The 12,537-nt window shown below is 39.7% G+C and overlaps 1 protein-coding gene across 1 annotated transcript in view; it reads right to left on the reverse strand.

Annotated features, from left to right (window-relative positions):
* Positions 1-12,446, reverse strand: part of cd151l (CD151 antigen, like) — a 54,701-nt gene extending 42,255 nt beyond the window's left edge. The window contains exons 1-2 of the mRNA XM_030414812.1: positions 12,245-12,446; positions 4,220-4,304 (exon numbers count right to left, since the gene is read on the reverse strand). Coding sequence (XP_030270672.1) covers positions 4,220-4,303 — 84 coding nt within the window. The 5' untranslated portion in view covers position 4,304; positions 12,245-12,446. The remainder of the gene's footprint in view (positions 1-4,219; positions 4,305-12,244) is intronic.
* Positions 12,447-12,537: the final 91 nt, after the last annotated feature.

Here is a 12,537-nt window from a genome sequence, read left to right on the forward strand (position 1 = left end):
CTCCAACCACCCATCAAATGAATGTGTGAATAAATGATGTTTTGAATCATGGAGAAAGGTTTTATAGTCACCAAAATGCTTCAGTAATGTTTCCAGTGTCACAGAAGTGAGTAAAAGCATTTGGCACAATTTGGCCATTTGGAGACGTTTTGGAGAGGTTCGTGGACGCCAGTGACACCACAAACTAAAACCTCCATAACTCCCATAAGGGTAGGCCTAGAAGTCTAAAATTTCACCCAGGTGTAGTTGACAAGATGAGGAAGGTATGTGCTATATTGCCATATGCCTTACATAAAGCACATCCTAGTTATTGTTATTCAAATATGACCTATTATTTTCGAAGACAAAAAAAATGTTTTAGAGCCATGTTTGAACTGATGTCATTTTGGTTGTGTGTATGGTACATGCTAAATAAACACATTCACAGAAACTAGAGGTTGTCAGCTTTCAAATGGCATATCATACATCCATCTCGGACTTGTAGTTCTTGTGTTATCAGCTTTTCCATTTGGGTATGCTAAATAGGCGAAGTTACTGAAAATAGGTGGGTGTGAACAGGTTAAATGTCAATGCGCTGTTCACAGTTATGTCCTTGGCATTTACAGGGTTACAGTGTTTGGTTATGTTCACAAACAAAGATATGTATTTGAGGACTGAAGGCCATTCAAGCTTATTTTCCATGTAAAAGTCAAACTTATCTCAATTGTACCTGCTGGTGTATCAAATGTTTACAGCCATAATTTACTCCTGAGGTAAATGGGCTGCAAAATACTTTATAGTGTTGCAGTGTGTTCATTCTGTTGTCCAAAAATCAGTCCAGAAATACTGTGTACTTGTAATAGCCGTAATACATGTAGCTACATTACCGTATTTGGGAAATATTGAGTTAAAAAAGTCAAAAGATGTGATTTGGTCCTGAAACCTCAATATGGTTGTAACTCTGGCATCTGCACTGAAAAGACTCAGTGTTTTGGTCTACCAGTTTCATAGAGACCTGATTCTTTGGCAGACAGATGATTATCACATATGTGCAGAGTTATAAGTGTGATTTCACACTGTGAATGAGACAGACACCCTTCCTCTGCTGGGGCAGCCTCGCTGATATTTGACTCTTATTCAAGACAGTGCATCCAAATCATGAATTCAGTTATTTGTAGAGTTTCCTCCTGGAACATCACATTCTCGACCCTGGAAAGTTCTGTGGCATTAGGCTTTGTATGCATCTTCTGTGTCCTCTGTAAAAGTATGCAGCTTGGCTGTGACTCTGAACTAAAATAGGAGCAGGCATTTATCTGCTGCCTGAATAACAAGGCTTTGGTGAAGGGTCCCAAAAGACTTCTGTCAGCTTATTCTTCCTATTTGTGCCATCTAAAAAGCTAATCATTCACAACAATGTATGGACACATTTTGTGCATGTGCATTACTGTCCTTTCGAGGTGAGAGAGAACAACATATATTTCCCTCTATCAAGAGGGACCCATCAAGGTTGCCCAATGTCTCCCTTGCTTTTTGCCATAGCATTGGAGCCTCTTTCCCGTGCTCTCAAATCTTCGTCATGTTTCACTGGTATTTTTAGAGTTGAACTGGAACGTCGAGTGTCTCTTTATGTTGATGACCTGTCGCTAGTGGTGCAACGGATCATCATTGATCCGTGATCCGTTCGGATCAATATCTTCGGTTCAGCACACACGTGATCCGCGGATTGATTTATGAAAAAAAAAAGTTGTGCGCATGTTTAATCCACACACTTGTTAAGTGCAGCGTGGTCATGGCGAGCCGAGGAATGGAGGAGCTTGAATGCCCCGCGTCATTTAAATGGGACCATTTTGGCTTCCCTGTCAAATATAATGATGAAGGAAAGAGGTTAGTGGATAAAACTGTGACGGTGTGTAGGCACTGTGGCACAAGAAAGCCATGACAGTGGAAAAATATCAAGCATGGCCACGAATTTGAAGTGACATCACCCCGGTGTTTCACTGACAGGAGTGAGAACGAAGACTGCTTAACAACCGCGGCATTTGTCTTGCCTTTTTTTTTCTTCTTTCTTTTTTTTTGCTGATCCGAAAAATTATCCGATCCGAAATTATCTGATCCGAACAGTCAGTTTTTTGATCCGTTGCACCCCTACCTGTTGTGTCACGGACCCGGTTAGCTGTGTAGATATTATTTTACAAATCTTGTCAACTTTCGGATCATTCTCAAGTTATAAATTAAACATCAGTAAAAGCGAGTGTTTTCCGGTAAACATAGCAGCCAAACAGATCCCATTAAATGCACTACCATTACAAATAGCTCATAATAGCTTTCGCTATTTAGGTATTAATATTTCTCACTCCCTCCCCTCATTACATACAAATCATTTTACAAAGTTGGTTATGGAAGTTAGGTCTGATTTGGCGCGCTGGGACTCTCTCCCTCTCTCTTTGATGGGCAGAATTAATTCTATTAAAATTAATATTCTTCCGAGATTTTTGTTTCTTTTCCAGTTTCTTCCAATTTTTTATCTAAATCATTTATACAAAAGTTAGACAAAATGATCTCAAAATTTATTCTGGCTGGTACGAACCCAAGAGCGCGTCGAACAACACTCCAAAGAAGCAAATCAGATGGGGGGCCTTGCACTGCCTAATTTATCATTTTATTATTGGGCTGCCAATCTTCAAAAAAATCCACGCCTGGTGTAATTCTCCCAACTTAGACTGGTGTATAATGGAAGATGCTTCTTGCCATCCCTCTTCTCTGGCGGCTCTGGTCTGTGCCCCTCTTGCTTCTCGTTATCCTAGTTATATTAAAAACCCAATCGTACTTTCCTCTTTGAAAATTTGGAAACAATTCAGGCAAAATCTCAAACTTTCAACACCAATCTCATTAAGCCATATTTCCAATAATCATTTCTTTCCCCCCCTCCAATGCAGACACAACTTTCACTTTGTGGAGAGAGAGAGGTCTGGTTCGCTTTTCAGATTCATATTCAGAGGGCCTATTTGCTTCATTTAATGATCTCCGTGTTAAATTTAATTTACCTCAATCTCATGTTTCGATACCTCCAAGTGCGGAATTATGCTCGTACATACTTCACTCCTTTCCCTCCATCTCAAGCGGGATCTCTTATCACTGAGATACTCTCCCTTCCAATGGCTCGTAGTAAGATCTCAGTATTATTTGACCTCATATCATCTTCGAATATGACCTCCCTTGTAAGGCTCAGGGATAGTTGGGAAAAGGAGCTTGGCTTTGATTTGACTGATAGGTGGTGGAAAGAGGCACTGATCATGGTCAATTCTACATCTTCTTGCGTTCGTCTTAGTTTAATCCAATATAAGGTTCTCCACAAAATTCATTTCACCAAAAACAGACTGAGTAAGCTATTTCCAGGCACAAATGATATTTCTGATAGATGTGGATTATCCCCAGCAGACCATGTTCATATGTTTTATTCTTGTCCCAAACTAGCCAATTTCTGGTTATGTTTTTTTAAATCATTATACAATGCCCTCAATATCAGGTTAGAACCCTGCCCACTGATCTCCATTTTTGGGGCACCTGATACCCCAACTACTCTCACCAAGAAAAACTCTGATGTTGTGGCTTTTGCCTCTCTCATAGCTTGCAGACGTATTCTTTTACATTGGAAAAGCCCAAACGCTCCTCCCACTACCTCCTGGTTAAATGATTTAATGTCTTATATTATTATACTTATATATTCTTTATGAGGTTCAGCAGCCAATTTTTATAAAAGATGGCAACCTCTCATCACATATGTAAACACCCTCACCTCCCTGGACTCCAATTGAATCAATTTGATGAATCCAATTTTTTTTCTTTTATGTATGTACCAATTTATCTTCACCTACTTATTAATTATTTTTATATCTATTTTTACTTATTTGTTTATTATTGTCATTATTATTTTTTCTCTCTCCCTCTTTGTTCTTGGGAGATGTTCTTTCTCTGGTTCTTTGTTCTAATGTACCAAACAAAACAAAACAAAACAGGCTGAAAAACAGCTTTGAAATAACTATATATATTGTATGGATGCTTGTGAAATGCTGGTCTCCAATAAAAAAATTATTTAAAAAAAAAAAAAAAAAGGTTGACGACACGCCTGCATCTAGGGAGAAAACTCTGCCCAAAACATGCAGGTGCTTGAAAAGCACTTCAGACCAACACAAGCAATTAAATCCTGTGCAGGCTCAACAATGTCAGAATGGAAACTTACCCAAAAGAGAAAGTTGAAGGCAAACAGGAGGTATTTCAGGCAGATGGTTCCACATGTTTCCTTCTTCTCCTCATAGGCCCCCATGCTGAACAAGACAGCAAATTGTAGGGTCAAATACAACAATATCAAACAGTAAAAGAGGGTTATTCTTAGTTCCTTCAAGACTCAACTTGTGACCAAACACTAAAATGTTGAGAATTTCTAACCTGATTTAATGTTTTGTTCCTGTTCCACAGGGTCTTAAGATTATTTTTTCCTCTCATATGCTGACTCTTTTCTTTAGTTTTGTCCTCGAACACGCCACTGCCTCTTTTTCATGAGTTTACATCCATATTTAACAAAGAGAAGTAAAGGAGAATTTGATGAATCTGCTGATTACATTCACACCAAATGGGAATGAATCTGTTTTGTCTATAAAATGTCAAAAAGATGTCCAACCATCAGTCTAGAAAACTACAAAACTGTTCATTTACTATTATAAATGGAAAAGCAGTAAATCCTCACATTTACGATATTTTTCACAAAATGTTTATTGCACTAATGAACTTTAACAAAACAAAAAAACATTGCTTTGGCAGAAGCATAGTAGCAGTTTTATTATTGGAAGAGAAATGATTTTTACAAAAGTAAAAAAAAAAAAATAGACTCCAAGATGAGAGGCCATACTTTAATCCTTGTGCCAGGGCCACACCTGTTTGGTCTTCAGGGAAAAAAGCTGTCTGTAAACACCGTCAGGCTCAAATACGGCTCCATGATCCGACCGGACCATAAATCAGATGTAGCGGAAAAATGATCGATTTCCCACAATTCTGCCTCGACCACTGCCTGCTGCTTATTGTACATGTCGGGGAACACAACGTTTGAAAAGTAGTTGCGGGAGGGTATCGAGTACCGTTTGTCCCCAGAGTGTTCACATCTTCCGAAATCCCTCATTTTGTACAGTGTTTATTGGGGCCATATCTTTGGCTAGGTGATATGTGATAGCTGCTGTGATCTCCTTATGTCTACAGGAGTTTGGTGGGTATGGCGTTGCACTGTACAAGGTTCCAGTTATTGACATCTGTGTTCGTTTCTAGCCTGGTATGGCTTCATCATGCTGTACTTTGTGGTGACGTTTAAGGTGACTGTAGAGAGGTGTTGCTGTGCGGTGCTGCAATGAGGGCAAAACACACTTTACCATGCACCTCACACTGTTTGTCATCGTCTGGCTTAAATCCGCAATACTTCCACACCGCCGAATGCAAACCTTTTTTGGGCATGAGGTCGGTTCGGGTGGGTGGGTTGTTGACTCTCACCACTACCACTTGGGATTTCGTCGCCATCCATTCAACCCTCCTTACCGCAGACTTTCCTCCGCTTTAACTCTCACTCACTCTTTCCAAACACTCAACTGCAGGTGGGCTTCCTCCACTGAATCAAGTGTTGTAAAGACGCTTTACCATAGGTTGAGGGAGGAGGTCCTACCTCCCCCCCATGTGAGATCACGTGTATGTGTGAATCGAGATCGCGATTTTTTTAACGGTTTTTAATGCAGCCCTACTACAGAGTCCATTCACCCTCAGCACTCCTCTATAGAAAAGTTGGAATCAGACCGTATAATTTATATAATTATACGTCATTTTATATATTTACACATATACAAATTGTCAGTCTTCTCATTGATGGTCTGTTTTGCTTATGTAGATCACAGAGAAGGATCAGTATAAAACTGAGACTTTTTCATAACAAATGAATGAACAATGAATCAAAAACCAAAATAGTTGCAGATTAAACTTGTGTTGATTTTCGCAACTCTAAACTGATTCAACAGCCATATAAAACTTAAACTAAATAAACACAATGTAGGCCAGTAGCTGCTACAGCCTGAAATAAAAACCAAGCTTCCTTTTATTCTGAGGAGCTTTTAACAAATGAGATATTACAGGGCTAATGCAGAACATGGTGGAGTGAATATCAAAGCAGCTGTATAGGCAGAATAGGTGAGCTGAGTTATTACATGTGTATGCAGAGAGATCCATGACTAAGCACTGAGTACGAGCTGAGAGTCGGCCAAAGGCTGAAAATTACAACCGCCTGCTCCCACCCAGCGTTTCTAGAAAAAAAAATCCTCCTCTTCTTACAGCAGGTTGAGTTTCATTGCATCAGCTCGACAGAGACAGTTTAAAGAAGATGTCATGGCAGGATTTTTAAACCGGACTGAAAACAGACTGAAGCATTTCTAACAATCTTTGTATATAAACTGCAGTAACTGACAAAGTATTAAAAATGATTCAAATGTTTGACAGGACTCGTGTTTGAAGTTTGCAAGATTTACAGATCCCATCGTATAACAACTCCTCCATGTCATCTTTATTCTCCAAGTCTTGTGTTTTTTTTTTTCCCCCCCCACAATCTTCTTGGTTCACTACTCTGCAGACAAGCCCAGACTCGCCCTCCTCTGACTGCCTCATCCAACTCCTCTTCCCCTCCTCCCGTCTGCTGCACCCCACCCCCTCATACGCTACAGTCAGTTCAGATGTGGGCAGCACTGCATGACTGAGGGAGAGTGACTGTCTGGGCTCTGTCTGTTGACCATCTGCTATGGTGTCCGCTCTTAGTGTGATCTTGTTAATTAAATTCTAACAAAACTTAATGGACTCTGCTTTTTAGAGACGGAGAGAAAACAGCTGAGTCAAGACAGGGAGTTAAATGTTTGAACTCTTTGCAAGCCTTCCTTTTAAAAAAGTGGAAAAAGGAAATATCTCCTCTGCCTGGAGGACAAGAATTCAGTTGTGTTATCTTGTATTGTAGTGTATTTCAGTACGGGCTATCTTCACTCAGGACACATAAAACAAGATGGTAACTACGTGCAGAGGAGCCAACTGTCTGATGCACTCACCACTAATCAGTTTAGTAAGCTAATGGCTGTCTCGTCTACCCTCAGACATTATAGTGTTGAAATACAACATGTCTAGAAATGTTTATATTATCTGCATTAGCAAACAGATGTCCTGAAGTGTCACAGATGTTGTAGGTTAGTGGCAATGGAAGAGGTGTTTTCAGGCAACTGTTGCTAAGTAGCTATTTTTGGCTCGAGGACAATAGAGCTCAACAGTCACCGCCCACTTTTCGACTAACGGCTCCGGTTCCGGAAGTGAATTTGCCATTCATTTACTCCACTGACGTTTCATAAAATCCTTATATAAAGAGTTTTAGGCCTGGAACCAAGCCAATCAGCAAGGAGATGAATCGTGACCATAAAACATTTAATTCGGCGCAAAAAAAATGTTGGAAAATGGAGAAAAAAGCAAAGGTACAAGACTGTGTACATAATTATCTTAAAGGGATAGTTCGTTTTTTTGAAGTGGGGTCATATAAAGTACATCATCGATCAGTTTCCAACAGTAATCACTGATCAGCGCAGCCTCAGTTTGGAGAAGTAGATAGCTGCTCCAGCCCAGAGGCTCAGCTTTGTATTGCAGTGAACGGGGTCCAGCAAAAAAGCAAAATTAACCACCAAAAACAAGGTTCACCTAAAAAAAAATTTTTTCACTGCAGTACAAAGCTGAGCCTCTGGGCTGGAGCAGCTCTCTACTTCTCCAAACCTAGGCTGCGCTGATCGGTGATTACGGTAGGAAACAGATCGACTATAGATATGTACTTTATATGACCCCACTTCAAAAAAACTGAACTATCCCTTTAAGAGTAAAGGAACTACTCATCCCATAAACCGTTGTGAATGGAACAGCGACGTCTCTGATTGGTGGAGCTCGCTGTTACCATGGAAATGTTTACCGAACCCACAAATTTTATGTTCGGGTGAACCCTTTCAAAACTTTTCTCCTCACCTCTTAAAGAACACAGTAGGTCAGAAAGTGAAATCATGGCAGCTCTGTGGTAAACGATCGTAGAGTTCAGTGTTAGCAGTAACTAGCGAACATGAAATTTGTGGGTTCAGTAAACATTTCCATGGTAACAGCGAGCTCCACCAATCAGATACGTCGCTGTTACACTATAGGATTGTGGATAGTGTAGTACTTTTCCGTGACATCGCGAATAAACGTGTTTTTCTTAAAACAAGGTTAATATCATACGGACTTGTGGCTTCTACAGGATCATATACCATCGTTTCACAATCTAATAGCTCGTGGTAAGTCTACTTTGGATGGTTACGACATTATGGCCAATAATCGAAATCTCTAGAATAGGAATGGCATTTTCAACCGGAACCTCACTGTTCAGCTCTATAGGGCTGCAACGATTAGTCGACATAATCGATTACGTCGCCAAGAAAAATTTGTCGACGCGAAATGTTTGCATCGACTCATCGTATTTATTATTGTAATTATTATTATCATCTTTTTTTTTTTTTTTTAAGATTTGAGCAGGAACAAACCGCTTTAGCAACACTACTAGAATGCGCACCATAGTGTGGCATAGTAGAAGAAGACGGTTCCGCAAAGAAGAAGCACACGCAGCAGCAGCAGCAGAAGAAGAATATGAATTATGGTGGAACACAGTGAGGAGAGCAGGAAAGCAAGACCAAACACGTCCAAAGTGTGGGAACATTTTCAAGCGGTAACCTCCTATCTTCAATATATGATATTAAATTTACGTGTGACTCTGTAGTAGAGCTTAGATCGGGCCAAGAAAATCAAACCCGACCCGATCCCGTGCACGTTGAGTCCTAGCCCGGCCCGGCCCGGCCAGACACGTAAGCTGCAATTATGAGCTGACAACTTTTCTCAGTAACAAGTAATCTACCGCGTTAATATTTCCAAAACCACTAATCAGATTAAAGTTACTTACTGTGCGTTACTATTATTTTTGTCATTTTCCTTAGTAAAAAAATGTGTCTCGAGGAGTGACGTCACGTGTGCGAAAAGTCACGTTTTCAGCATGAGGAGAACTCACTCACCTGTTACACCACGCAGCGACACAAACAATGGAGGGAGGAGAGAGATTTGTGTTTTGTAGCTGGAAATACAGTCATTATTTTGAGTTATTTAAAAAGAAAAAACAGGCTGGGGCAGAGAATCTAAACTCTACTCTGTAACAGCCTAAAAACCTACAAGCAAATCAAACTGAAATGGATTTGCATTTTTTTTAAGACATATTCATCCATTAGTGTGCAACCAAAAAGTCATTTATAAAAATTCATAGTTAATAAAAATGCAACAGATCTCGAATGACAACAACAAGTGTGGTTGTGCTCATGTGTCATCTTGTCTGATGACACATAATTCAAGCGCATTTTGACGTAATTAAACAGTGCAGTCAGTTAAATGCAGGCTTATTATCATGGGAGACCATCTCAGAATTTTAATTGATTAAGTAATTAATTAATCAAAGTTAATAAAGTGTCTTATTGTTATTGTATAACGGAAAGAGGTACATGTAACAGGTATTTTGATGATCCACGATAAGTGTCCAGGTGTTTTAATAGCTATTTTAATAGCTGTTTTAATGAGTATTATGCTAGCCATGGTGGAGGAGTTGTCAAGGTAATAGTAGTTTGGTTATAATTAATTTGTGAAATACCGTGCAGCAGTCACAACTGGCAATCAGGACAAACGATTAACAATGGATGCAGGTGCATATAGTATCATATTCATGTGAAAGTTGTGACAGAAAACCTACATTTACTTAAATACCTTCAATTTTCCACGACATTCTCACACAGACCACATTCTCTCGGCTTTCACAGTACACTAAACACGTTTGTTGTCCTCTGTTATTATATAAAACAGATATACTATTGCTCTTTATACTACAAGGGGGCGCTGTTGTGTAAGACAGGTCATAGTTAACACGCTGCACGTAGAGAGGTCAAAGTGCAACAACATGGCGACTATGTACGATATGACGCTGCTACTGAGAACAATGTTACAGTATAAGTTGTTGAAGTAAACGGCACTTGTTCATGATTCCAGCGTCCCATCATTGTTGAGTTAACACCACAATGTTCACTTCATTCAATCATTTGAGCAAGAGTACCACTGCATCTTACTTACTATCTCGCGAGTGCGAGTTATTATCTCGCACGCGCCAGTTACTATCTCCCGTGCACGAGATACAGCAAGTCGCACGTGCGTGATAGTAACTGGCATGTGCGAGATAGTAAGTCGCGCGTGCGAGATAGTAAGTCGCACTCGCAAGATAAAAAACCTATGTCACCTCCAGGGCTCCGTAGGTTTCTGTCTGACAGCATGTATAAAGGTGTATAAAGAAACATTACATTACATTTTAATTTGATTTATTTAACATGCGCTCTTGGACAGTTTACAGCTGCAATGATGTTTTTTGGTCAATTAGTTAATCAATACAATTCATTTGCAACAAATATCATTAATTGATTAATCATTTGACCTATTTTTAAAGAGAAACATTCAAATTTCTCTGGCTCTTGTTTCTGCAATCTTATTTGCTGATTTTCTTATCTTTTTTATGTGTAAAATCAGAATCTTAGGTTTTTGTACTGTTGGTGAGACAACACAAGACATCTGAAGATGCAATCTTGGGCTCTGGGAAACTGGGATAGACATTTTTCACCATCTTCACATAGAGGAAATTATCTACAGATTAATCAATAATGGTAATCAATAACTAGATCATTTAAAATTTCTCTAGCCTAAAGCAAATCCCATTTCTTTCTCAAATCCAATATTAAGACTCAACTGTCTACACCAGGCTCAAACTGAATTGGACTTCACACTACATCTAACTGCATTGTCTGATTTTCCGTTCACACACAGAAGTAGAAATGCAGCTGACATGTGTGTTGGTTGATACTGACCTCTTAAAGATATATCAGCATTGGCATGAATGCTATCCAATATGCACCAATATGGAAACTTTTCTCTTCTTTTACAATGCAGAAAAAGATGCTTGGGATGATTTGTAATTATTACATTTTACTGTTTTAGTGCAATACTTTATATTGATAAAGTATTGGAATCAGCCCTAATAATCGAGTATGGGTAATAACATCCTGCATGTCGTAAGTTCACAGTTTCATCTGTCAGGATTCACTTCATGTTTCTGTTTAGCAGAGATAGTTTAGTTGAGACTGTTTAGTTGAGATAGTTTAGTTAAGATAGTTTAGTTGAAACAGTTTAGTTAAGAAAGTTTAGTTGAAACAATTCAGTTGAGATAGTTTAGTTGAGATAGTTTAGCCACACAGATCCTCCTAATACATTCTGTCAATAATCAAAAGTCACACTGATATTTACTCCAAAGTTCTGCTCTATAGTGTACGTTGTTGTTGTAAGTGTTTAATTTTTTTCAATGAACTTATTGAAGGTAATAGTCCAGACTTGGAAATGTAGTCATCTGGTGTGAATGTGCACCAGTCTGAACACAACCTTTTGTCCTTGAATTTCTGAATAAAGTGAGTCATGGCTGAAGTCACATTGATCTCACCTGTGATCTGCCTCTTATTCAACTGACTGGTCAAATATCAGTGTCATAGAAACCAGGTGGTTTGACCAACTGGAGTGTGAAAGGAATAAGTTTAAACACAATAGTGGTTGTAAAGTGAGGACATTAGCTACCGCGTTACTAACTTTTCACTTATAATACGAACCTCAGTTGTATCTTAACAACGGCTCAGCTGGAAACTACTGGACAGAAAAATCCTCTTCTGGTTTTCGTGGAGGATTTGAGCTCATAATAACCATCCACACAGTGTAACACCATTACGTTTCACTTAAAAGACTTCCCACGTTGCTAAAAATCACGTTTTGCCAATTTCCTCGATAATTTTGAAGCAACGTTGCGGCGCATCTCTTCGGCCGTTTAAGCTAACGCGAAAGTTAGTGTGCCCACCGTGCTGCTGCTAACATGCACACGACGTATTTTATCATGCCGAACTACTTCTAAGATAACAAAAACACGGTAAACACTTGTCTGGAATATTGGTTTTCATATACAGCTATGAAATGTGTCGGTTGTGTCGTAAAAGACGATAAACGCTACCTAGTCTGGTCAATGCGACACGACAGAGCGAGCTAACACAACGCCGACTCACTCCTTTTTTTCACTTACTTGATTTTTCTCTGATCTCCTGCCGAGACAAAGTGATGGGATGTGTGAAGAATAGTCCCAGATGTCTGTTTTTATTCAATTTGTGTGGATAAAGGCCTCTTCGACAGCCGGGCGAAGTGCTAAGTGAGGCTGGACCCGGACCAGGACCCGTAGCTGCTCCTGCTGCTCCTGCTGCTGCCGCTGACGCTGACTCCACCCCGACCCGGAACACCTGACACGCCTCTGTGGATATCACTGTCCCGGGGCCACGGGAGATGATGAAGCGAGAAGAACAAGAGAACAACAAGAAGAGA

This window comes from Sparus aurata, chromosome 4, assembly GCF_900880675.1.
Source record: "Sparus aurata chromosome 4, fSpaAur1.1, whole genome shotgun sequence".
NCBI lineage: Eukaryota > Metazoa > Chordata > Actinopteri > Spariformes > Sparidae > Sparus > Sparus aurata.